The sequence below is a fragment of the Pinus tabuliformis genome, chromosome X, assembly GCF_031772625.1.
Source record: "Pinus tabuliformis cultivar Carrire ecotype Pingquan chromosome X, CPIR1, whole genome shotgun sequence".
In the NCBI taxonomy this organism is placed as follows: domain Eukaryota; kingdom Viridiplantae; phylum Streptophyta; class Pinopsida; order Pinales; family Pinaceae; genus Pinus; species Pinus tabuliformis.
This window is the reverse complement of record NC_142308.1, coordinates 1,170,234,697-1,170,261,727: the sequence shown is the minus strand read 5'-3', so window position 1 is coordinate 1,170,261,727 and position 27,031 is coordinate 1,170,234,697. Positions and strand designations below refer to the sequence as shown.

At 37.9% G+C, this 27,031-nt stretch overlaps 1 protein-coding gene across 1 annotated transcript; it reads right to left on the bottom strand.

The window, feature by feature from the left end:
• LOC149144083 (SUMO-activating enzyme subunit 2-like) lies at positions 1-26,352 on the bottom strand. The gene is made up of 4 exons (XM_089452027.1): positions 25,937-26,352; positions 25,747-25,836; positions 456-539; positions 1-264 (listed from the first exon to the last, which is right to left on the bottom strand). Exons 1-4 carry the CDS (start codon positions 25,967-25,969, stop codon positions 1-3), a joined length of 471 nt encoding a protein of 156 aa, XP_089308153.1. The 5' UTR covers positions 25,970-26,352.
• Positions 26,353-27,031: the final 679 nt, after the last annotated feature.

Below are 27,031 nucleotides of genomic sequence, written 5' to 3'. Positions count from 1 at the left end.
TTACAGATTGTACAATGCAAAAGTTCCATATAACACTTTCAATACCTGTCCTAAATACCCAGTAGTTCCACTTTCTACCAGAGGAACTCCTGCAGCCAAGCAAAGCCTGTTCACATGTCTGCGAGCATCCAGATTGTCCAACCCATTTAATACAACATTAAACTGCTTAAAAAAATCTACACCAAACTCCGGATCCTTGACATTGGCATGGTGTGCAGCAATCTTCATATCAGGTCTGAATTTTAAGACAGCCTCCCGTGCCACCTGCTAAGCAAAGCCTAATAAGATTTTTTTTTTATACAAAAATTCAAGAAAAGTTGCATTGCATAGATCACATCAAGTGATTTAAGATTGAACAATGAGACAAGCTAAAAACACTTAAGTTAGCATAATCATACACATTAGACATCTTTAAATAAGAGAAGTTAGAAGAAACAGCAATATTGAAACCTTACACTAGCTTTTGATTGCCCAACGTGGCATTTACGAAATAGAAATTGCCTGTTTAAATTGCTAACTTCAATTGTATCCATGTCAATCTGCAAGAAAACAACAAAAAAGGAACAACGAAACTTTATCAATGTCTTTGAAAGGTCAAAATGGACTGAAATAAACTAAATCTGTACAGAAGAATGAGGAGTACATAATTGATCTGTCTCCAATTTTAATCACATCAAAGGTAAAAGGTAAACTACACCCTCTAGTATCATTTGCAACAGCAACATTATGCATTATGTGTAACTAAAACTTCAATGCTGGTAAGAAAAAAAGAGCAGGTAAAAAAAATACTATGTTAGTGTATGTAGTCTTTCATCCTCAATGAGAATGGTTCTTGTTTATCAACAACAAGCCTTGGGTGAGCTTACCCTCTCTGTCCAAGTGTAGCAGAAGCTTAAAGCAAGGATCCCGCATAATAAATGCTCTAGAAAAGGTCAATGGTAATGTTAGAATTTCAAACCCTAGGTGATTAATGTCCTTATGATCTCAATCAAACAAGTAGATTGCTGAGTTTAATTAATGTTGAAATTAAATTTCATAGCATAGCATCAATCACACAATAGCTAGAAATTAAACAGCAGAAACATAAAAATTAATCTCACATATACACAAGTAATTACTCCTTCAAATCAGCTTTTCATTTCTTTGAAAAAACTTACAAGGAAATCTCCACATGCTGTCCAAAACCAGCACTGTACGGATACCAAAAAAACCCTGAATTGAGCTTGTACAGCCTGTTAAAAGACCAGAAACAGCAGAAAACTGTTGTACAACCTGCGAGACAGACAGTTTGTACAACTGTACAGACCTGTCTGTACACCAATACAGGCCGCTGTCTCGAACGGCATGCTGCCTGGGAATGCCTCTTCCCTAGCTGCCTGCACTCTTTACCTTTTTGTTTTGCTCAACTGCTCAAGTATGTGTATGATAAAAGTCTCTACCTTGCCCTGTCTTTAAGTCACAGGTTTTGCTGAACTTGAACATTGGGTTTCGAAGTTTGGCAAGCCTTAGAACAAATTTCAAATTCAGCTCAGGTTCAGCTAGTTCAATTCAAGTTCACGCTGTTCGGTTCAACCTATTCAACATGCCCTCAGACCTTGGGACCTCCACACAGCCATCAAATGTGCGGTCAAACAAATGTTAACGAATGTGCCCTCAAACCTCCATACAGCTGTTAAATGTACACCCAAACCTAATACATATTTGTGTGAGTTGAAAAATTCAAAGGCAGGATGTGAAACCTGCATAGCATTTTGGCCTCCGCATCAAAAATAACCAGTGAACCCTCTGGCAGGATTATGAGCTACTCCGAGATCAACACAAACAGGGTGAAGCCCACTAGCAGGGTTATGGGTTACTCTGAGGTCAAAACAGACAGGGTGAAGCCCGCTGGCAGGTTAGAGGTTTAATAATATAATGATTAATAAGTTATATTTTTACATTTTAATTTTTTATTATATTTAATATGAAAGGATAAAAATTTTAAATATATTCCACCAAAGTTATGAGTCATGACAAATATTTGGCTGACAAGTTGTGGGTTATTTATAAATTTATATTAACCATAAATTTCTAAATATCATTATTTCATGTATAAGGCATATTGTAAATTGATAAACGTTATATTTATAAAAATATTATGCACACACACATATATACACGAACTTAATGGAAAACCTCATTCGAACCTTATTGGAGAATTCAAATCAAATCAATCTTTAATTGTTATCGAAGCTGAACCGTGTAGCATAGCTACCTTTATAGTTTCAGCAGAGAATCTACTTTATGATTTATCCTAGTCTAAGCCATGCATAAGATACAATTTTAAATTCAATTGTTAAATATACCAGCCTAGATCCATTTTAACTCTGAATCTATCAAGCGCCAAGAGGGATCAAATCTCTCAAGGTGAAAACCTTGTTTTTTAGTGCAAAAATTGAGAGATTTGATCTCTCTCAGTGCTTGATACATCCAGAGTTAAGATGGATCTAGGCTAATTTAATACACACACACACACATAATGATAAATTTTATTTTTATTTTATTTCAATGACTATTAATTATTATTTTTTATTTTTTATTTTAATATTATTTTGATTTTTATGTAATTTGACCGAGTCAAAATGTTTACATAACAAAACATCACAACGTCGCTTCTATAATGGGCTGGAGAGCACCACTCGTGCAAAGACTTTCACTTTTTCTACCAAAGTGAATTACAAAATAAAATTACTTTTCCAACAATAAAATTACTTTTCGAGAATATCTTGAACCATTTCTCGCATGTTCACACTAAACATATGTGGAAGTTCCTATCCAAGCTATATTTCTCAACACTCACTCTTAGTGAGGAAAGGATTCTATACCAATCCAAGCTTGTCTTTGGATGTGCCTCAAACTTCCTTTTCACCAAGAGCTTGGTATGAATATCAACAATAAAATTACTTTTCGAGAATACCTTGAACCATTTCTCGCATGTTCACACTAAACATATGTGGAAGTTCCTATCCAAGCTATATTTCTCAACACTCACTCTTAGTGAGGAAAGGATTCTATACCAATCCAAGCTTGTCTTTGGATGTGCCTCAAACTTCCCTTTCACCAAGAGCTTGGTATGACTATCGACTACATGTTCACCTGTGTGAATATGTTGGAGCTTCATTTATCCCTTTTGAACCTTGCCTCGAATGAAGTGATATATGATCTTGATACACTTGGTCTTGTCATGAAACACTGGATTATCAAAGTATTTGATACAACTCTATTTATCACAATAATTGAATGCAGGCTCCAACTCCTTATCAAACAATCATGCAAGTAACTTGCAAAGTCAGATAGCCTCACAACTAGCAATACTAGTTGCCATGTATTTTGCCTCCACTAAGATAAGTGCCACGGAAGTTTGCTTCCTATTGAACCAGGATACCATCATTCATCCCAAGCAAAGTAGCAGCAAGTTGCTTCTCCTGTCTACTGCATTGCCTGCCCAATATGGGCCTCAATAACCCAACAACTTCACTTCACCATCTCTGAGATATCTCAAACAATACACCATGCCCCTCAACTGAGCATGTGTTTTGCTACTACCTAATCCTCTTTCCTTGGCTCCACCATGAACTGACTCAATGTGTTTCATTGCAAAATCTAAAATTTATGCTACCCAGAAGGTGTTAAAAACCTAGTTTATTATTCTTATTACTTATACATAGCAAAATTTAAATCTTCGGCTGAAAGTAATGAATAAAAACATAAATAGCACCATTCACCAAATAAAAACTCAATGGAATACAATAGAAATCAATCACACAAATGAAAAACCCCAATGTGGGGAAAATCAGTCTTCAATCTGAGAGTTTTATTAATAACTTCGACAAATTTGCTAATTGGAAATTACATAAACTACTACGACAAAACTCTGACAAATTTATCTTCACCACTGTTGATTAAATCGAATTAGGAAAACCCCATGGCTTCCTTTCTACAAATCGCAATGCCTCTCCAGCAACTCACACAACTTCCCTAGTAATTTGCACTATTTTCTGGCTAACTCGCACTACCTCTGAAAAACTCACGTAGCCTTTGGAAACTCGTTCTGGTAACTCACACTAGCTAATCTGGCAATTTGCATTGCCTCCGAAAAATAACTCGACCTTCTCTGCACACAATAAACTAGCCAGTAAAACTTCCTCTAAAACTCAAAAGTTGGAAGTCTTCTCGGATGAAGAATAAACCCTACAAATCTTTGCTCAATTACTGTTGTTGAAACTCTCCTGATGTCTTACTGAAAACTCATTCAACTCAACTTGCTTGATGTGTCTCCAAAGTTGCCCATTGACTTCCCTTTATAATCTCTCATTCACAAATGAATGGCCAAAATTAGAAGTTAACTTGATCCAATCGATGGCTAAGATCAACTTAGAAACTTTCTACAAGCTTCTAGAAACAAATCAATCTTATCCCAACTAATGTCAATTAATTATCCACTTTTCCTAAGTTTTAACTTAGGAAATATTTAAAAAATCACTAGTTGACTTAATTAACACATTTTCCCTAGGTGAAACTTAGGAAAAATTACATGAGCTTGGAGATAATTAATTCCTCTGAAAAACTCACGTAGCCTCTGGAAACTCGTTTTGGCAACTCGTACTGCCTCTAGCAACTCACACTAGCTAATTTAGCAATTTGCATTGCCTCCGAAAAATAACTCGGCCTTCTCTGCGCACAATAAACTGGCAGGTAAAACTTCCTCTTAAACTCAAAAGAGGGAAGTCTTCTCAGATGAAGAACAAACCCTACAAATATTTGCTCAATTACTGTTGTTGAAACCCTCCTGGTGTCTTACTGAAAACTCGCTCAACTCAACTTACTTGATGTGTCTCCAAAGTTGCCCATTGACTCCCCTTTATAATCTTTCATTCACAAATGAATGGCCACAATTAGAAGTTAAATTGATCCAATCGATGGCTAAGATCAACTTAGAAACTTTCTACAAGCTTCTAGAGGCAAATCAATCTTATCCCAACTAATGTCAATTAATTATCCACTTTCCCTAAGTTTTAACTTAGGAAATATTTAAAAAATCACTAATTGACTTAATTAAGACATTTTCCCTAGGTGAAACTTAGGAAAAATTACATGGGCTTGGAGATAATTAATTCCTCTATGTTCCTAGCCTCAATGACACCTCTCAAGGCTAGAACACCTGTTCGAGCTACAATATTTAACACTCCCTCTTAGCGAGGAAGGTGTTCTCCACAACACCCAACTTATCCCTGAAGAAAACAAACTTTCATTTATTCAAGGCCTTCGTCAAAATGTCTGCCACTTGTTAATCTGTAGGCACATACTATAGTCAAACTAATCCACATTGTACACAATCCTTGATGAAATGGTATCTGATGTCAATATGTTTCGACCAGCTATGAAATACTGGATTCTCAAGTAGCTTGACGCAACTCTGATTGTCACAGTGAATGATGGTCGACTCTATCTCTTGACCAAACAGTGCCACTAGCAACTTTCGAAGCCATATGGCCTCACATGTTGCCATGCTCGCTACCATGTACTTTGCCTCTGTAGAGCTTAATGCAACAAGCTACTGCTTCCTGTTGTAGCAAGGGCCAACCCCTGATCCCATGTTGAAGTAACATCCTGAAGTGCTTCTCCAATCCACTACATTACTTGCCTACTCTGCATCAATGTAGCCAATCAACCTGACACTGTCACCCTGAGTATATTTCAACCCATACTCAATTGTACCTTGTAGATATCGCAGCACATGTTTTGTTGTTGTCCAATGCACTCTCTTTTCTCCACCATGAATTGACTTGCAAAGCAAATGTCCAGCCTTGTGTTGATCAGATACATGAGAGAGCCAATAAGCTATCTATATAAGGTGGGGTCCATTGCCTCCTGCTTTGATGCATCAATCTTCCTCCAATTGGTTATCATAGGTGTGGACATGGGTCTACAATCCAACAGCCTAAATTTCTTCAAGATCACCAAAGCATATCTCCCTTGACCAAGAAAGATTTCCCCATCTATCTACAACACTTCGAGACATAGAAAATAGTGCATCAACCCCAAGTCCTTCATCTCGAACTTTGTTGCTAAGTCCCTCTTGCAATCTTCTATGAAACTTGGTGACCCAATGAAAAATAGATCATCCACATACAAAACGAAAATCAATAGTTCACCTCCAACTATAAGATAGTAGAGGTTTGAATCTACCTCACTATTCACGAAGCCCATCTCCTGCATGTAGTTATCAATACGACCATACCATGATTTGGGAGCTTGCTTGAGTCCATATCGCTCTCTTTAACCTCCTCTTTTATGACTTCATTCAGGAATGCCATCTTGACATCCATTTAATGAATCTACCATCCCATTTGCGTTGTAAGTGAAATCATGACCCTAATGGAAATATACCTAGCCATGGAAGCAAACATCTCCACATAAAATATTCCCTCTTTTTAATAGAATCCCTTGGCCACAAACCTAACTTTGAATTTGTCTATGCCGCCATCTGTAGTGTGCTTGATCTTACAAATCCAGCGAGAACCAACCACAATATTGTCCAATGGTTTAGGCACCACCTCCTAAACATCATTCAACATGATGCAGTTGTACTCCTCCACCATAGCATCCTGTCACACCTGATGTTGTGCAACCTCTTCATAGCTAGAAGGCTCACTATCAATGAGCTAACTCATCAACACCTTGTAACTTGAATATCTCTCTGGTGGTCTTTTGTGCCTGATGCTCGATCTAGGAGCTCCTGCAAACTCTTGTGCATCTCTCAATGTCTGAAGCACCTAGTGATTCCTTCTCCCACTTGTAGTGGGTGGAGCTTCAAGCTCCTCATCATGTTGTTGTTCCACATGTTACGAACCCTCCTCAACACCTATATTGTGCCCATACTAGTTATTGTACTGGTACTTGTGCCCTGAGGTTGATATTGTTGTTCAACCCTTAGAGCTTCATCTTGTTGACTTTGATCAACTACTCGAAACTCGTAAGATCTCCTGAAGGCTTTCTCCTTCTGAAACATAACGTCCCATCTCATGATGATCTTCCTACTTGTTGGAATATAGATCTTGTATGCCTTGGATGTTTCACTATAACCAATGAAATACCCCTTCTCTGCAATTGAATCCAGCTTGGTGTGTTTCTCGACTAGAACGTGACAATAGTGGTACTGCCAAAAATCTTGAAATGACCAACTTCTGGGTTCTTCCCTATAAATGCCTCCTCAAGTGTCATCTTTCCCAAGACCTTATGTCGGACCCTATTTTGAATGTAAACTACTATGCTACATGCTTTTGCCCAAAGATATCTAGGCATGTCTTGATCATATAGCATGGCCCTTGTTGCTCCAACTATCATTCTATTCTTTCGTTCTGCAACCCCATTTTGTTATGGGTTGTATGGAGTTATCCATTCTTTCTTGATTCCCTCCTTGGCACAGATTTCCTTGAAGATTTTCTCAATATACTCACCCCCATTGTCTGTACGAAATACCTTTATCTTCTTTCCCATCGAGTTCACCACAAGAACCTTAAACTCTAGGAAGCTACTGAAGATTTCATCTTTTAACTTCAAGAAATAAATCCAGGTCTTCCTAGAGAAGTCATCAATAAAGGTCACAAAATACTCATAATCCCTAAGAGACTTAGTGCACAATGGCCCACAACTATCATAATGTATCAAATCTAGAACACCCTTGGTTCTACTGTCACTCCTTGGAAATGTTGCTTTTGAAAACTTCGCAAGTAAGCATCCTCTACATACATCATCATGATTGTACTCACTTCTAGAATACCTATTGTTGTTGCCGCCTAGCACACACCTAAGTTAGTGAGAAAAAGCCCTTAACCCCACAAGGTGTGGTTTGGTGGAAAAACTAAGAGATAGGGTTGTCACCGATTGCCTACTCTTTCTGTTAAAGCTCTCTCCTAGGTAAGCTAAGAGGGGTGGTCCCTAATGAAAGGTTATATGATATGAATTTCTAGGAGATTAAGTTAAGTGGAGTGTTTGTCAAAAATAACTTGTTTTCAAGAATTAAGCAAGCATATGAATAAATGAGCAAATTTCAATGATATATTCAAAGTATTAGACCAGTCTTCAAGTAAATAATAATAGCTTGCCCAAAAAATTAAATCAAGATACAATGATAGACAATCCTGCAAAATCAAATGTTAGACCAAAATGAGCATATAAATATCAATTGCAACTATAAAAGAGATAGTACTTGAAAGTAAACGCTCAAAAGACAAGATAATGACATCATTTACACATGAGCAAAATGACCATCAAAGCAACAAATATATGAAATAACTTGAAATATAGTTGCACCAATGAAGGATATTCCAAGTACAAGAAAGTTAATTGTTGCAAAACTAAAAGATCCAAACACTTGCACTATAAAGCAAATGTTTCTTGAGAAAATGATGATATTCGCAAATATGACTCAAATCAATTCAAGATAGCATATATAGGAGAGTTGCATTGCAAGTAAAGTGAAATTGTGATGTAGAGATGGCTCTTGGTTTATTTTATTAATTGTATTCTAAAACAAAGTTTCAATTGAACTGCAGTCCCAAAAACTCATCATCGCCCGGAAATCTGGATCTCACAATGAGTCAATAGGGGTGGAGGGTCCCTAAAGTCTATACAACCAACTTAAGTTGGAGGTTAATTTTTGGAAATGCTAATTAGTAATCAAATGAGCCTAAATAAGATGCTTGAGTAAATGTTGTAGTATTGGTGCTTGAGTATAATGGACAATGCTTAAGTAAAAATACCAATATCTTCAAATGGAAATGAAAATGAAAGTTCACAAGTCCACAATTGCTTTGCAAGAAATAGAGTCGGTGCCAAATTGCTTCAACACAAGAATGTTCAATAATAACCAAGATGCCACATAAATTAAATTTGACAATGATAAAGCAAAATGCTCAAGAGACTTGTGAAACCAAGATGGCTAAATTAAACCAGTTTAAGCTTGTCAATTGTGTAAAATACTTGCTTTCTTTTAGAAAAAAGGACATTGCATGTGTTGTAATAGAAGCTCAATGCAAGCACTCAAGAAATTAAAATAAACAAATGTCAAACTTGTGCTAAAATGAAAATGGATGTGAGTACCATGTCAGAAAATTAATCATGCATGAGTGAAATGAAATTAGCAAACAAGAACTAGAGTAACTAAACTAAGATGATTAGTTCACCCACAACCGCAAAGATCCTCCCTCTAAACGGGGAGAATGGATACCATGGGAAAAATCCCAAGCTCTCTCACAAGAAAATTTAGGGTTTTATTAGTGAATAGTTACAATGAAAAGAGACCTCTTAAGGGACTTCGAAAAGAAAGAAGATCTTTACAAAATGTGTGTTTGTGATGCACTAGACTTCCTCCTTAGATGCCCAAAGTAATTGGCAAATGAATGGCATAAATAAAAGACCTTTAAAGCCTGCAAACTTGGAGAAATGTTTACATGTAAAAATCAGATCGTGAAACTCCCCAAATCTACCCAATGTGTGGACTATTTTGGTATTCACCAATCAGCCACTTCACAATCACAATGCATGCAAGAGGAGAGAGGCTGAGCCTCCCCTAGCTCTCGACCCTTGAGAAAAAAAAAAATAACAACCCTCACAACAGCCCACAACCTCCCTTGAAAACTAGTCTTGATGTGAGAACCCAAGGTCCTACACACAACTTGTTAAAAGTTTCAAACAATGAATCTCGCAAGCTACCAGAAGAACAAGTTAGAGAGGGTTGCAAAACAAACCAAGTGTTAGTTATGAAATTAATCAAGAAATTACAAATGTATATGTACAATAGTCTACAAAAGCTAAGCTAAAAAGTATGAGTAAACTCTCCTCCTTGCTTAAGCCATAATTTGGCTCTAAAATAGCAAGATTATAGCAAATGAAGCACAATATTTTGAGAAATAAATATTAAATGGATTATGCTTGAGATATGAGCCCAAAGCCCAAAAGAAATCCCTACAAGACAAATTCGAAAGATGAGGCTTTGGAAATTGACAAATGTGGGTTCTCCTTGAGTATTTCAAGAGTGGGTTGGTTCCTCTGAGAACTTCCCCTCATGCTTGAAGCTTGATCCAAAAAAATATTTTCTACACAACTTCACATAGACAAATTAGATCCATATGGATTTAATCACATGCAATGATGAGAAAATTTTAGAGATATATTGGACATCAACTAAAGCATTCTCTATCTAGAGCAAGTAAATAATCCTTATGCTAATGTAAAATAGTTATACATCAACACAACTTGAAAAGCATAACGGAAATAATAACATAATGAAATAAGTAGAAAGACAAAAGCAAGAATATCAAGATATTATCATACAAAAGGAGAAGAACTCAAATGTAACCCTAATGTCTTTTGTATTAATTTGCAAAAGAGTGTACAATCCAACAAAGTATCATCAAGCCCAATAGCTCGTATTAATCATTCATAGTGAGAGCCCATAGCTCTATTATATAGAAACTTGGGAGTCAATCCCAAGGCAAATGGTGACAATCCCAAGACAAATAGGTGACAATGCCAATGTTTTTTCATGCAAATTTAAATTTCCCAAGTGGCAACTTTATTTCTTCCTTAGAGGCCCACACAATCCTTGATGAAGAAGCTCAAATTAGATGAGAGGACATGTGGGAGAGTGAAGTGGAGTGGTAGGAGACCACTCTCTACCTCACTCGAGTAAACTCTAATTCAATCTCAAGTCAACTCATGATATCACCTTGAAGCTCAACTTAACTTCCTCAAATCGTGGATCTTGTCACTGGAACTTGTTGTCCTCTCAACAAATAATTTGATTTGCTCGATTTGTGGCTTATGTGGAGTCCACATCACTTGGTAACTCAACTTTGACCTTTAGATGAATTTCCACCTCATTTCCACATCATTTGAGCATGTGTGGATATTTATTTTTCTCCATTTATTTAATTGTTGGGCTAATTTATTGCCACATTTTCCACAAAACTTAGGAAAAATGGGTTTTGAGGGTCTAGAACTTATTTTTTACCCCTCAAAGTGTGTCATAGTAGAAAGTTGAGGGTGAAAGGTGTAATTTTGAGCACACATACTCCATACAACTTCTCTAAACATCACTTATTACATTTTACATTCAAATTTTATTCAAATTTCCACCCTGCGGGAAATTTAAAAAATTAAAAAAATGACCCCTAGACCTAATCAAATTCCACGAAATTTTACGAGTGATCTAGTATGGTAATATACAATGACTCTAGACACTAGGACTCACCCAAGGCCTCATCATCAAGCCGCACTCTGACTTTGGGGTTATGCTTGGAGGAAAAACTCAATTAATTATTAAGTCCCCATAAGCACCTAATAATTAACCATGTGAAAAAAACCTCCCAAATAACCATGTGAAAAAAACCTCCCAAAGTAGACTCACTTGATGACAAAGTCCCAAGTTACCTAGACCTATTATATGACTCAACTCATCATACTAACATCACTTTACATCATCCCTGTAGGGCTTCTGGAATCTAAGTACAATAGAAGAAGATGAGAAGGAGAAGTTAGAGTTAAAAAACTCTGATGATATATGAACTTTGATGGTACATGAAGCCTCTGACATATCCTCAAGCATGGATTCATTAAATCTTCAAGTACATTTAAGTAGTCAACACCTGTCATGGTCTCTTTGAGCAACTTAAGTGCTCCATAATGGATATGACCCATCCACCTATACCATAGTTCTCCCATATCTCTGCTACTGCTAACCAATGCCTTTGGAGCATTTAGCTGCAACTTGTACAGCTTGTTGCTTCTCACCCCAATCTCCTTTACTAATTTCCAATCCTGGTGTTTTAGATACACCTTTTGTCCTGCAAAGTCTACATCATTTCCCTTGTCATGAAGAGCAAAAACTGAAATCAGGTTCATTCCCATACCTAGCACATGCAACACATCTGTAACATGGATATTTTTGCCCGACTCCCTCTGAAATGTGATTGTTCCTCTCCCAACTGGAGTACACTTGGACTTGTTTCCCATTTGTATCTGGAAGCATATCTCCTCTACTTTGTAGCTGGAGAAATATTCTCTAACTCTTGTCATGTGACATGACGCCCCACTATCAATGTACCAGACTCCTATGGTGGTCGAGCTAGATAGGCAAGCTATGAGAGCGAACTCATCTTCAAGTCTTGAAGACAGTTCATCAATGTTTGTTGAAGTTGTTGTCTGTTGTTGCTTCTTCTTTTCATCCTTCTTTTTGTTCGAACATTGACTGACATAGTGTCCTTGTTGACCACAGCGAAAACACTTGATTTTACTCGTATCTTTCTTTCTTTTCTCTCCCTTGGAGTTAGGCCCTTTGCTTGAGCTTTTCTTGTGTTTGCCATTTCCTACAAGAGCAACATTCTCGTCATCCTCATCCTTCCGACCTTTACTGTTGCCTCCATTGGCAAGGTTCAACCCAAGCTCTTCCTGAGTGAAAACGCTCCAAAGACGATCCGAACCAGGCGGGTCTTGACAACCATTAATCACTTGGACAAAGACGTCCCACTGCTTTGAGAACCCATTCAACGCAATTCTCACGAGCTCGTCGTCATATATTTTCTCTTTGACAACTGCTAACTCGTCTTTGACTTGTTTGGCCCTCGTGAGATAACTGACAATGCCTTCTCCCTTGCTTTGTCCGGTGTTTCAGAGCTTCTCTCTAAGGATAAATTTCCTTTCATAGTTGCACTCTGGAACATCGTCAAGATGGCATCTCACATCTTCTTACAAGTATCCAATTCTGCAAAATGGGGAACAATATGATCTTTAACCCCTTCTTGGATAATATGCCTAGCTTTGGCATCCTCCTTGCAATAGGTTGGTAACTGCTTTAGATCTATATATACGGGAACAACAAACATTGCATATTCCTTCAATCCATGCTCCTCCAGCAACAAAGTATCATGGATTTCCAAATACCAAAGTTTGATGCACCATCAAGTCTATGTTGATCCCTCAAACTAGTTGAAGCTATTTCTGAAACCCTCGAACAATAAACCCCAATAAATCTGAAGAGATATGAAAATCGGCCTATGTGAAAACCTTTGATTTCTCTTTCAAAACCCCCAGGCTCAAATTAACAATAACCTCAGTGCTTCAATGTTTTGACACCATGTGAAATTCCTGCTACATAGAAGGTGTTATTAACCTAGTTTATTATTCCTATTACTTATACACAACAAATTTAAATCTCCAACTGAAAGTAATGAATGAAAACATAAATAACACCATTCACTAAATAAAAATTCAGCATAATACACAAGAAATCAATCACACAAATGACACAAGTATTTTTCGGCAAACGCCCCTGGAAAAACCCTAATGTGGGAAAACCAATCTTCAATCTAAGGGTTTTATTATTGACTTCAACAAATCCACTAATTGGAAATTACATAAATTGTTCCAGCAAAACTCCGACAAATTTATCTTCACCATTGATGATCAAATAGAACTAGGAAAACACCACGGCTTCCCTTCTGCAAATTGCACTGCCCCTCCGGCAACTTGTACAACCTCCTCAGCAATTCGCATTGCCTCTTGACTAACTCGCACAGCCTCCCGGCAAACTCGCACTGCCTCTGTAAATCTCACGCAACCTCTAGAAACTCGTTATGGCAACTCGCACCAGCTAATCTAGCAATTCACACTACCTCTGGGAAAATTCACACTGCCTCCAAAGAATAACATAACCTTCTCTACACACAATAAACTATCCAGCAAAACTCCCTTTGAAACTCAAAAGTTGGAAGTCTTCTCGGATGAAGAATAAACCCTGCAAAACTTTCCTCAATTACTATTGTCGAAACCCTCCTAGTGTCTTACTAAAAACTCACCCAACTCAACTCACTCGATGTGTCTCCAAAGCTACCCATCGACTTCCCTTTATAATCTCTCATTCACAAATGAATGGCCATGATTAGAAGTTAACTTGATCCAATCGATGGCTAAGATCAACTTAGAAACTTTCTACAAGCTTCTAGAGGCAAATTGATCTTATCCCAACTAATGTCAATTAATTATCCACTTTCCCTAAGTTTTAACTTAGGAAATATTTTAAAAATCACTAATTGACATAATTAAGACATTTTCCCTAGGTGAAACTTAGGAAAAATTACATGGGCTTGGAAATAATTAATTCCTCTATGTTCCTAGCCTCAATGACACCTCTCAAGGCTAGAACACCTATCCAAACTACAATATTTAACACAAAACATATGTTTGGCATGGTGTTGAACAAATACATCAAGGAACCTATTAGTTGCCTATACATCATGGGATCCACCAACTCTAAAATTAATGCTGTCGCCTTATTTAGATTAGTTATCATGTGTGTGGCCATAAGTTTGCAATCCTCCATATAAAACCTCCTCAAAATTTGAATTGCATACTTACCCTACCCAACAAAAATCTCTGCTAGTCTCTACCAAACCTCCAACCCCAATAAGTAATGCATCAATCCAATATCTTTCATCATGAACTCAACTGTTGTGTTTGCTTTGCACCCTATAAAGAGCTTCTCTGAACCAATCAGAAACTCATCTACATCTAGTACCAATTTCCAAAATAGGCAAATCAATTTGAACAAAGATATAATATAAGTTAGAATCAGCTCACTTTTAATGGAGCCCATACTCTACAAATATCCATCAATCCTAGAATACCATGCTCTTAATGCCTACTTAAGCACATACAAGGCTTTCTTAAGCACTCACACATGAGACTTGTTACCCACCACCTGTGGGTGACACCCATAGGAGAATTTTTTCTCCTATATTGTCTTTAGCCGGCAGCCGGCAACCCCTTGCAGCCACCAGATAACTCGATGTGCCATCATCTCTGCCACTTGAGCTAGTCATTACACATGCTTGCCCATCTGTCATGATAGTATATTTAAAGGTGGGCTTCCAATCCGGAAGGTATGGATTTCATTATGTGGTTGGGTATTTTTGCTTACTTATCATCGACACTTCTAGGCATGGATTAGTGGAGGGATTCAGCAGAAAGAATGGGCTTGGTTTGTACTCCTGTCCCCTTGTCCAACTTGATGGTTTGCCTTGTATCCTAATCCCGTGGGATCTCCTTTATTGGCTACTAGCTTTAAGAGTGGTACTACATGGGGAATCCTGATTTTGGTTGTGTGGTCCCGCCCTCCCAACACCACATACATCACTCCCCTCCGCTCATTATAAGCCCTCTCCACATATTTCCCATTTGGGTCTACTATTGTCCATTGGATCCACAAGGAGTTGACCTTCCCCTCCCCTTGTCCACACTTTGGGTCGGGCCTAACACGATGCCCCGAGGGTTGATGCAGCTAAAAAGAAAGTCAAAAGCATAATTTGGCCACTTACAACAGGAAATGTACCATAAAATGCAAAAGATGGCCAAGACATAAAAATTTAACACATGGACAAAAGCCAAGCATGAGCTCTTCCCCTTATCATGGCAATCACCCTAGTTCCTAGGGCCCTTATGTGAGCCCCCTGCATCACTAAGGATGCCCAAGATTGTCCCAACCCCTAGTGTGCAATGAACTACCCAACCTTAAGGGGGTATTCACGGCTATATCATTTACATCATGCTTTCATTCCCTGGAGCCCCGAACAGTTATAAAAAGAAAAATCAATAAAAGGCAAAAGGCATATGAAGAAAGGTGGAAAAAAAAGGATGGGGTAACTCATCTACCACGATTGTTCCCTCCAGCATCTATACATCCATGTGTGGGCCGTCCTCATTATAGCTACCCTTGTACCATGGCATGTGGCATAGAGCCTTCCCCTACTACCCCACTCTGTTCCATTATCATTTCACAAGACACTTGCCATTTGATGAATGTACCATGGACTTGTCATTCGCTTAAAGGTTGAAACCACCTAATAGGGTCCTTTATTAACCTCCTTCTTGAACCTAGACACACTTGTACATTCTAAAGCCCATTATGGAAGGGCATGCCACTATGAAGTGCCCACTTGGTTCCATGATTTGTAAGCTCATTTGCTCAATTGCACTAATGAAATTGTTGCATTGGAAGGTGAGGAGACGCATTGGATCTTATATATAGGATTGCAGGTGGGTCTTCATCTTGGGCTTTGGTCTCCCTATACAGGGCTCAAACCCCCAGAGGGTTATATCGACATTTATACGGTGTGCGTTGAGAACCATGGGCCTCCACTATAGCAGAGAGCAAATAGCCATGCCATGGGATCCTTCAACACCATTCATTGCTCGCTCGTGTCCAACTTATTTGATGATGATGATGTACCTGGACCACCTTGCCCAGTGGGCTACACACTTGGTAGTTGATCCAAGACCCAGATGGAGTTTTGTCTCACCATGGGAAACAAGGGAGGGTTTGCATCATTGTTCTAGCCTTTTGCAAATGGGATACATGCTTGTTCGTTTCAGTTGGAGACCCCTGAGGATGCATTTGTGCCCCCACAGCCACTTGGGAGCACCACAAGTCATTTGCTTGGAGATCAAGAACCCCTTCATCATTGTTAATGGAGCTTTCGTATTCATTATGGCACATGAGGGACTTCACTAGGCCTTCCAAAGGCCCTCCTAGCTATTGCATTATCATTTTGCCCTCTTGAGAGGCTTATTTTTCACATTATGGAGCTATTTAGTGGGCTTGTCACCAAAAGGATGTTATTTTGCACATTATTTTATTGTAGGGGCATTATTAGGCCATTCAAAGCCCTTAGAGGATTATCACTTGGATTTGTATCTCTTTGGAGAAAAGAATTCGGACCTGCTATTGTTAGACAAATTGGATGTTATTTGATACATTTTGATGTTTTGAAAACTGTTATCTTATCTTGGAGCTTCATTCTTGCAATTCTAATGGATGGATATAATCTCTTTGTCATGTCAGTGCTCTTTTATGCAAAGTTTTTTATGTTTATTGTCTAATGTATAGAACATTATGCTATGGTTATTTTTGTGCCCTAATTATTGATGTGAAACTCATAAACACTTGGTAATCTTGGCTCGTTGCATATGTTATTAATCTTGACAAAAATATCAAACTATTCTTAGAGGTGGGTTAACACCTTATACCTTGAAACTCCATTAATTTGCCAATTGAAGTATAAATCCTTATTGTGACCTTGTAGTTGCTTATCTACTGCATGCGAAGTTGCAATTAAGCTCCTTGGAAGAGTGAAAATCCAAAATCAAAACCACTTTGACTCCATTATCCATAATTGGCTAGGCATTGGTCTCAAGTCCTTGGTGATCACCCTAAATTTTCCTTCTTTCCACAATTATTCTACCCTAACCTTAGACGACCAAGCTAGGGTATTCAACAAATTCCATTAGAGCCATCATCTTGCTCAGACTATGTTGGGGTGTCCTCCACGTGCCCTCCAAATTTGAAGCAATCTCAAGGTCGGTTTGTGAGATACACCACGCCCTAGCTCCAAAACCATTTGGTTCTTGATCCTTTTAGGTTAGCAACCTTCAAAGGGATCTATATTTCTAGAAAACTCAAAGGAAGATCACTTATTGTTGATCCCCTTTCCTCCCTTGAAGATTCACCTGAAACCCTAGGTTTGCCTTGGGTCCTCTTGGGCTTGTTTGCGGTCCTATATCTCCATCATTCCTTATCTCACAAGGCCACTTAGAAACCTTACTTCTAAAGGAATCTTAGGTCTAGGGCATCCCTCATTAAGGAATACCTCTAATCCCTAGGTCTAAGCCTCCCTTGAGCCTTTCTTAGAGAGCCCTTCACCTTGCTTCTAAAGCAAGCAAGCCCTATTATTTGAGTCTCTTGTGAATGGGCCCTAGAAATCACTACCTATCCTATCATTGATTCATCATTCCTAGTGATTTCCTTATACCGGGACTCCTCCCATCAATGAAAGTCCGTAAAGAGCAAGGGACATCGACTGAGGTGACAGTGGGTCCTTGTCCCATTGTTGCCACTTGATCTAGTAGTAGTCCCTTTGGAACCCCTCGTAGGGCCCCTGCTAAATTGAGCAGTAACAAGACTCTTTCCCATTTACCTCAGAGCCATGAGGCTACTCCATGTACACTTCTTCCTCAATGATCACATTAAGGAAATTTGTCTTCACATCCATATCCTCCATCACATAAATGAAACTAACAACATAACAACTCTAATAGAAGTGTACCTAACAATTAGAGCAAATGTCTCCTTGTAGTCCACTCCCTCTCTCTCGGAAAACCCTCTTGCCACAAATCTCGCTTTGAACTTCTCCATGCTACCATCTACAACATGTTTGATCCTATAGAACCACCTAGAACTCACAACTGACTTCCCCTTCAATCTTGGCACTATGTCATAAACATCAATCTTCATGATGAAGGTGTACTCCTACACCATGGCATTCGCCATACCTATTGGTTTGTTGCCTCCTAAAAACTAGAAGGATTACAATTTAGCACATTGTTCATCAATGCCATATTGTTTAGGAACTTCTTTGGAGGTTTGCTCTCTCTAGAAGTGCTCTTAGGAGTCCAATATGGTTCTAAGGTGTCACGTCTTGGGTTACTAGTGTCAGACTAGTCTTCAGCAGAGAAAGTACAAACCACCCTTCTTAGTCGCATCATCAAGTGCTCAGTGCCCCAAAGTCCATTCTTGTAGAGTTTGGAATTTATCTATTTCAACTCAACACAATGTTTGGCCTCATCTCACTCTTGCACCTGATTCGAAGTTTAGCTAATACAACAAAGGGCCAAGACCAATACCCTTACTTGGCATATTGCTCATAAAAATCCATTGCATCCATCAGTTCTCCGGCTCATTCCTGGTGTCAGTAAGCTGGTGTCTCAGATCTTCTAGCTTTTGTTGGCATTAAGATTGATCGCCTCCCCCCTTCAAATATTTTCCCTGGACGCACCTGGTCACCTTCTACCTACATGGCAAGAGTCGACACGATCAAAGAGGACACCTACAGGCAGTTTGTGAGGGTCACTTGGATCAACCCCCATGGTGGGTTATGCCCAAAGATTGCCTTCAATGCTGAGCACTTCATGGATATGAGAGATGGACTTATTATCCAACCTCCTTATGCTCTTTGAATAACCCTAGGCCAATTTAAAGTTGGGTCTCATAGATTACATATTGAGACTGACCACCAAATTAGCCACTCAAACAGAATCTACCAATATGCCATCATCGGGAGGTAGAGACTGAGGAGCACTTCATCTTCCATTGTCCAATTTATTATGAGATTTGAGGGCAGTTCCATTGTCTTTTCTGTGAGATACGAACACTTTGGCCTTTACATATGTAGGAGGCTCTTCATTTTCACGCTTCCATCCTTCAACCACATCCACTCCAAATATCAGCTTCAACTCAACAACTTACCTCCTTTTTTTACAATGATCTCGATTTAGGGCACCAAGCCTTGGATGGAGAAAGATGATTCTAGATCAATGAGGACATGGGGATATATTCATATCTCAGTGAGGTCCCAAAAGCGCCCCCAAACCAAACCTCATTCTAGCATTCAGTTCAGTTACACATTGAGATCTTCTAGACTTTAGCGACTAGATCTTCCTTATAGATAGTCGCATTGTATTCGCCTAAGCACCCCACAATGTTATTCTTCAAAAGAGACAGTGATGTTAAGTTTTCTCCATTCGACCTCGAATGTTAGGGGAGAGCGCTCTAGTGATCCATGATCGCCTCTTATGGCTAGTTCCATAAGCCAATGAGCTACTCATCTTGTACATCCATCTCCTAGATCGCCTCTTCATTCTTTGGAGTTGGTCATCTAGGCTTTTAGATTAATATTCTCTTTTACTTCCTGATTTTTGTCGTATATAGAAGACACTTTAGTGCTCCCACTTCGGACTGACATCATTGTACCTAACACAGTCCCATTGACCTACTTTTGTGGTCAGTCGTTGGACATTGATACATTTATCTTATCTCAACATGCTCCTAAGCATCTCTCAAAGTTTGACTGAACCATCGAGGCCAATGGGCTCCAATCTTACCCTCTTCACCTAAAGGTTGTTGAACTACCCTAAAAATCACTAATGACCCTGGCTCAACCTTCGAATCTTCCTGCTCCTCGTCTTATGTAACTAGAATAGGCTCATACGACTTCTTAGTTGCAAAGTCTTCATAAATAATACATCCTGGCTCTATTGTCTTCCTCTACTCTACAATATAGACTCCAAAATCCTTTTAAGTATCGCTCTCAATAAGAGTGTAACCCTTACTTTCCATGCTACAAAGTTCATGGCACCATCCAAACTATCCTCAAACCAGAGGCCCATTGTTGTCGTCTCTAAGAACTATTACACAAACTCCCAAAAAAATAGAACTTCAAAATTCTCTTATTGTTGGTCCTACTTCAATACAATAGGTTCATTGAAGCAAATCCCTAAGAATCTCAATTAGAGATCAAGCTATAATACCATGTTAGAATTTCAAGCCCTAGGTGATTAATGTCCTTACAATCTCCATCAAACATGTAGATTGATGAATTTAATTAATGCCAAAAATTAGACTTCAAACCATGGTGTCAATCACACAATAGCTACAAATTAAACAATAGAAGCATAAAAAATAATTTCTTGCACATACAAGTAATTGTGAAAATTCCTTGAACTACAGCAATTGAAAATTATTCTCCTAACTTTAACAATTTATTTGTCTTTTGTAATTATTATTATGGCAAATAGCAAATAATTCACACTGCAATTCTTCACAATAAAACTACATTGCGGAAACAAAAATATGGAACTGAAAAATAGATGCACACGCACACAACAAAATTAACCGTTATTTTTGGACAAGTGACCCAAGAAAAACCCTGAAGGAAAAATCGGTGTAGCAGATGAGGGTTTTATTATTATGCAGCAATTTGAGATAATAATTACAACTAGTTGCCCAACTAGCAAACCTCCAGCAATATATTGGAAAAATATACTGGAGACACCCTTGTTTCCTCAACAACGGATCTGGCATCTCTCTCTGAGCAACTCACACCCCTATCTAGAATTCACACTCCCTCCAGAAATGCGCATTGTTACTCAAAATAATTACGCACATCCCCGGAACTACCTCCAAATGGGAAGTCTAGCCTCCCTCTACCTCTGGAATGAATTCGCTCTGCCTTTTGAACATTGATCCGGCCTCCGATAACTAAAACGAACTTCTTTCAACTACTCGAACTAGGGTTTCTAGCTATCTCGCACTACACAATACGGCCTCTTTTGCAAACAAATTGGCCTCCTCTTTCCTACCTTGTGGACACTAGAAAATTGAGGAAAATCTCCTCTAGATCTCTGCTCCCAAATCTTTGTTGCCCCTCTTTGATGATCTGCCCTAGCTCGAACTATGCCCTCACTGAATATTACGAACTGCCTTGCTCACACACTGTAAATTGCATCTCCTCCACGCCCCTTCAACCTACTCTTATAATCTCTCACTGGAGCATCAATGGCCAAGATCTAATCATGATCAATGGCTCAAATCATTTTAAACTCCTTCAAATCACTTTTTTGGAAGTCTCTAGAGCAAAATTGATTTCCTCAATTAATACTCGTTAATTAATCAATTTTCCTAAGTTAGACTTACGAACTTTTTAATTATTGATTAATTAATATTAATTTAATTAAGGGGTTTCTATGTGTTTTCTCTCGAAACCTTTTATGGGTTTTAGAGACCTCGTGTTCCTTATCCTCTCTGACACCTTAGAGACTAGAACACATGTCTGATGTTACCATATCCATAAAAAACTAACAGTAATTACTCCTACAAATCAGCGTTTCATTCCTTCGAAAAAAACTTACATGGAAACCTCCACTCCTATACAGCACCCTAAATTGAGCTTGTATAGTGCACTGAAAAACCAAAAACAATAGAAAACTATTGCACAACCCGCGAGACAATCTATACAGCGTATACGAACCTGTTTGTACGACTATATAAAATTGTACATATTGTTGCCTTGAACTGCATGCTGCCAAGGAATGCCCCTACCCTAGATGCCTCCTCTCTCTCTCTCTCTCTCTCTGTATTAAAAACCTCTACCTTGTCCTATATTTATAGTTTTAACAGAGAATCTATTTTAAGATTTCTCCTAGTCTAAGTCATGCATGAGATGCAATTTTAGACTCAATTACTAAATATAAGACTTTCATTTTTTTAGTAAAGTGAATAACAGAATAGAATTACTTTTCCAAAAATATAATTACTCTTCAAAAATTATCTTGAACTACTTCTTGCATGTTCACGCTAAACATATATAGAAGCTCTTGTCTAAGTTATAATTCTCGACAAAAAGAATCACTAATAAATGTCCATGTGATATCTCTGATAGTTGATCACATTAATTACGGTTCTAATATTAACTATACAAGACAAGTTAAACTCAGTAAAAAGTCACTTATTTAGCAAAAAAAGGAATCTTCAATTGTATCACATGGCAAACAAATGAGTCAGAAGCAAAGGCACATACACAAACCCATCCACCCATCAATAACTCCATTTGCACTCATAATTTTGCATGCTACAATGTTAGTATTTGGATTCCCATATGCAATCTAAGTATAGAGATATTTGTCCTAGGAGGGTGTAACCTGATTTAGGAGTAACTTTTGCATTGTGAACATGAATTTAGCTCATTTTTAACCTCTTCTACATAAACCTACAGCAAAAGAGCAGCAGTCTAGTTTTGAAGAAACTTTGGCTTCAAAAACTTTAGATTCAACCCATTGTAACCACTAGAAGAAAACAAACAAATGGAAAAAGCACGAGATGCTTATAGTGGCATTTTTTGAACTTGTAATCAATTTCACAAGCGGGGCCATACACATAATACAAGTGTGCTCAACATATGTCAATTGGGTCTAGCTCTAGTGGTTGTGAGGAAAAATGTTATCTTCTCCACTCAAGTTCAAATCCCATTTTGACATGTTCACTCTTTGTGAACCAATTGTTGATTGGGCCTGGTAAGGTGCTCGCAATCTCATTCTCATTTGTGGGCTTGAGGGTGGGACAAGATTCACATGTTTCTAAAAAAAAAGGAGTGTGCTCAACATATTTCTCATTTGGAGATCAACATGGATAGATTTTCCTTGCATTTTCATGAAGTGTTTCAAGCTGAAAGTTTGCTTGATGTGCCAAACTTGTTTCCGTCTTAGTCTTGTTTTCTGACTAAAACTCAGCAGCTATTGTCCTTATTTTATGAAGGATTTTGGCAGTGTCATAATGCAGACACACACAATTTAGAGTTGGCATCATGATACATTTACAAAGTTAAGCTCCCCTTTGTGAGGTGACTGCTATAAACATGGGGGCCACTCGAGCATGCATACACACTTTGTCTATTTATTCTAGAAATAATCCTTTGGGTTTAAACTTTAAAGGAAGCATTGAGGAGATGCAAGTGGCATTAACTAGATGAATCGGCAATATAAAGAATATTGTGGCCCAAATATGATGGAATGTGGAAAACGAAAACATAATTGGTAAGATGGATTGTAAAAACTTTAAGTAATTCACGAAAGTGCAAGAGAAATTGACTAAACTACAACCCCTTCCATAGTGCTCCTTGCACGTGATGAATGGCCTACAAAGTGGATGTTATCATAGAAAAGATTCAATAATCCAAAACAAACTTCCACAGGGCTTTGGCCATCCTAATGGTGTCCATGCAAGAAAGGATCCTCCCCTCACCCTGTGATGGAAGAAGTCAATTTCTGAGTAACAAGGTATCCAACTAATGAAGCCCGAGAAAGAGAGGGGGGCAAGGCACAACGGAAGTGCCCTCTTACACTTTTGGTTTTCATTACCGTCTTTTTCAATTTTGAGGTTTTGCTTATGTTGTTGAGAGCTTGCACAACTTTAATCTCGCAGAATGTATTTGTGTTTTTGTGAGGAAAATACACAGTAATTTTCTTTCTAGGGCAAGTATTAATGAAGATCAAGCACAAAAAATATAAGGAATCAAGCTAGATGATTATAAAAGAAGCAAAACCAACAAAGGCCGAACCATATTGACATTCTCGTTATCAAGAATGTTTGGAAGTGAGTCAAGGGAACCTATGTTGACACCCAAAAATTTAAGTGAGAGGCGAAATCATGGAAATGCATTTGCCATTTAACGACAGCCAACCAACACTATTAGAATACAACATAAAGATATTCTAATATGTTCAGTACTTGGACAAATATACACTAACCTTGAAAACGGTAAACAACGTACATCCCTACAAATATATGACAATTGATCTATAGTAAGAAGAGAGGAAACAAAATGAAAAACCGAGACAATAACGAAAATCACATCCTTGCAAGTCAAGCTTATCAGTTTATAGGAAGAAGAGAAAATAAAAGGTGAGCCCAAGATGAGTGCCAATAGGGTCATGGTTCAACGGTAAAGGCAAATGACCCACCAAGTTTTAATCCCCATGGAAGCACAAATACGCAGTTGGGGCCAAGTATAAACCCTCAGTGATCTCGACGGAAAAGTTCCCACCTGTCGACGGAAAAGTGCTGATGATTAATGGCTCACCCTTCAAGGGTCATCTCACAAAAGAAAACAGGCCACTTGTGATTGCTGATGTATTCGAGGCAATTGTAGTGTTTCTAGACTTTATAGAAAGCACTTTCAAAGAGAAAAAGGAAAATATGAGTAAGCATAATCTTCAACCTTCTAGCTCAGGTAAGTGACCTTCCCTTCACTCCCAATACTCAAATAAATAAATAGAAAATGACCTTACAACGTTGCTTTTACATGATATGCTCAGCAGCTCAAATATGTGACCTTTGCTTCGCTAGACTTGGATTAAGCCACAACAATCTGTCTATAGTGCATCCTGAGATAACCTTCCCTTCAGAGGTCCTTAAAAATGGCAAAGTCCTGCCTAGTTGCTAGTAACGGTACCTCATCATACCATTTCTCCAAGAAATGGCCCAGGAACAGCGTTTACCTGCTAATAGCAGAATTCGAAAAACACAGCCAAAACATTTTATAAGAAAAGGCAAAAATAACACACGTGCATTATGTTGTGAATGCAATTTGACTTATAACAGTGACATTATATTTGTGGTTTATTTAGAGGCTTGAAAGATTTTGAGTCACTAAAATATTTCTCCTGTGCACAATATACATAGTACAAAGGTATGGTTTCTTCGCCCGAAACCCTCTCTGGCCCTGTTTCTCGTTTCATTGTCGTTCTGCCGTTTCATTTCCTGTATCTCCTGTCTGGTAGCACGAATGTCCCGGCGCTAGCTGCTTGAGCATATCGAAGGTAAGTACCTAAACCATGGAAAAGGTAAGACCTTAACCACGCAAAAAGGTCGTACCTTGCCTGCGCGAAGATGCCATTACTCATCTATCTGAGTTCTGCTCAAGCGAGGCCTTTCAATTTATTATAGAACATTTTAAATAAATAAAAAATCTCACTATGCACTGACTGAAATAAGTGATATGAAAAACAGTGTCAGATGCAATTTGGTGCAAGTGCATACAATCCATTGAACAGAACTACAATGCTCCCTTTTGCCCAAAAAGCTATAGGAGTTGCCTTCAGCCCATATCAATTGGGTAATTGTAGAGCAACTTCGATGGTTATTAGCTTTATTCATTGTAATTGAAAGCTAGAACATAAAAAATTTGCACACTACGCTGAGCTTACGAGCATAAATCAACAGTCCTCCAAATTCTCAACTAGCAGGGGAATTGAACTCACGACGTGGACATCTTTGAAGCCCGTAAGTGCGAGGGTTTTGAGAAGCTCGCATCCAATGCCGCCGGCACCGACCATCAAAACTTTGGCACCCTGTAAGGGTTTACACCATTAATGCACGCTCGTGAATGACTGAAAACTTCACTACGGTGCTTCAGAAAATAATTCTGGGAAAGTTTAAGAAAATTCATACCGCAATCGCTTTGAAATCGTCCGCGGAAGCCATTGAGGTTCAAAAAAAAAATATGAACAGCTAAAATGGAGGAGAAAGGGCTCTCAGAACATGGTGGTGGAGAAGACGCCCGCCCCGGAAATTAAAGGGGAAGCTGGGGAATTGGAAATGGGAATAGTTTAAGGATGCGTAGGAATCCCGCTAGGAAACGAAAGAGAAGTTTGGTCGCTGTACTGCCGAGGGTTTTGTTTAATGCACCCTCTTCCGCTGTCTCTGAAATTTCCCCACACAGGAAAAAGAGGGAAAAATTATTGTAACTTCGCTCAGAGAAAACATGAAGGGGCTAATTTAATCAAATGTTGAAGGCAAAAGCCATCTAAGTCAATTGCGTTGTGCTCTAGTATATGAGACTCGAAGGTTTACGGCAACTACTTTGCTTTATCGCCATGCTTAGTTCTTTATTGTTTGTTTTGAAAGATCGATTATAGTGACCTGCTATGTTTTTAATTTTAAGTAAAAGCAATAAATGGATGGCCGTTTTTTATTATTTTTATTATACTAATTTGAAAAATTATATCATTAGTGTTGGTTTTTTTTATTTTTAAATATTTTAAAATGCTAGTGTTTTTTATTATTATTTAAAATGTATTTTTAAATATACAAATTCGTTTATTATTATTTAAAATGTATTTTTAAATATACAAATTCGTTTATTATTATTTAAAATGTATTTTTAAATATATAAGTTTTTTATTATTTAAAATGTATTTTTGAATATATAAATGAATTTAGTATTTTAAAATGTATATTAAAAAATATTAAAACAGCAAAATTTTACAAATTAAATCTCTTAAGCTTATAATATTTTTGTTTTTAGTTTTAGATTTATATTTTTTTAATAAAACCAGTAAATAAAGTGATTGGATGGTTGTCTTTTTTTAATTAAAATTAATTTGAAAACTATAAATCATAGTTTTTCAAAATGTCTACCAAAAGTCAGATGATGTGATTAACCTGAAAAAAAATTATCTCAAAATTATAAATCATTTATTTTTATGAATGTTGAGAGATCTTTATGTAAAAATCACATAAAAAAAATTAGTTTGGAATCATATA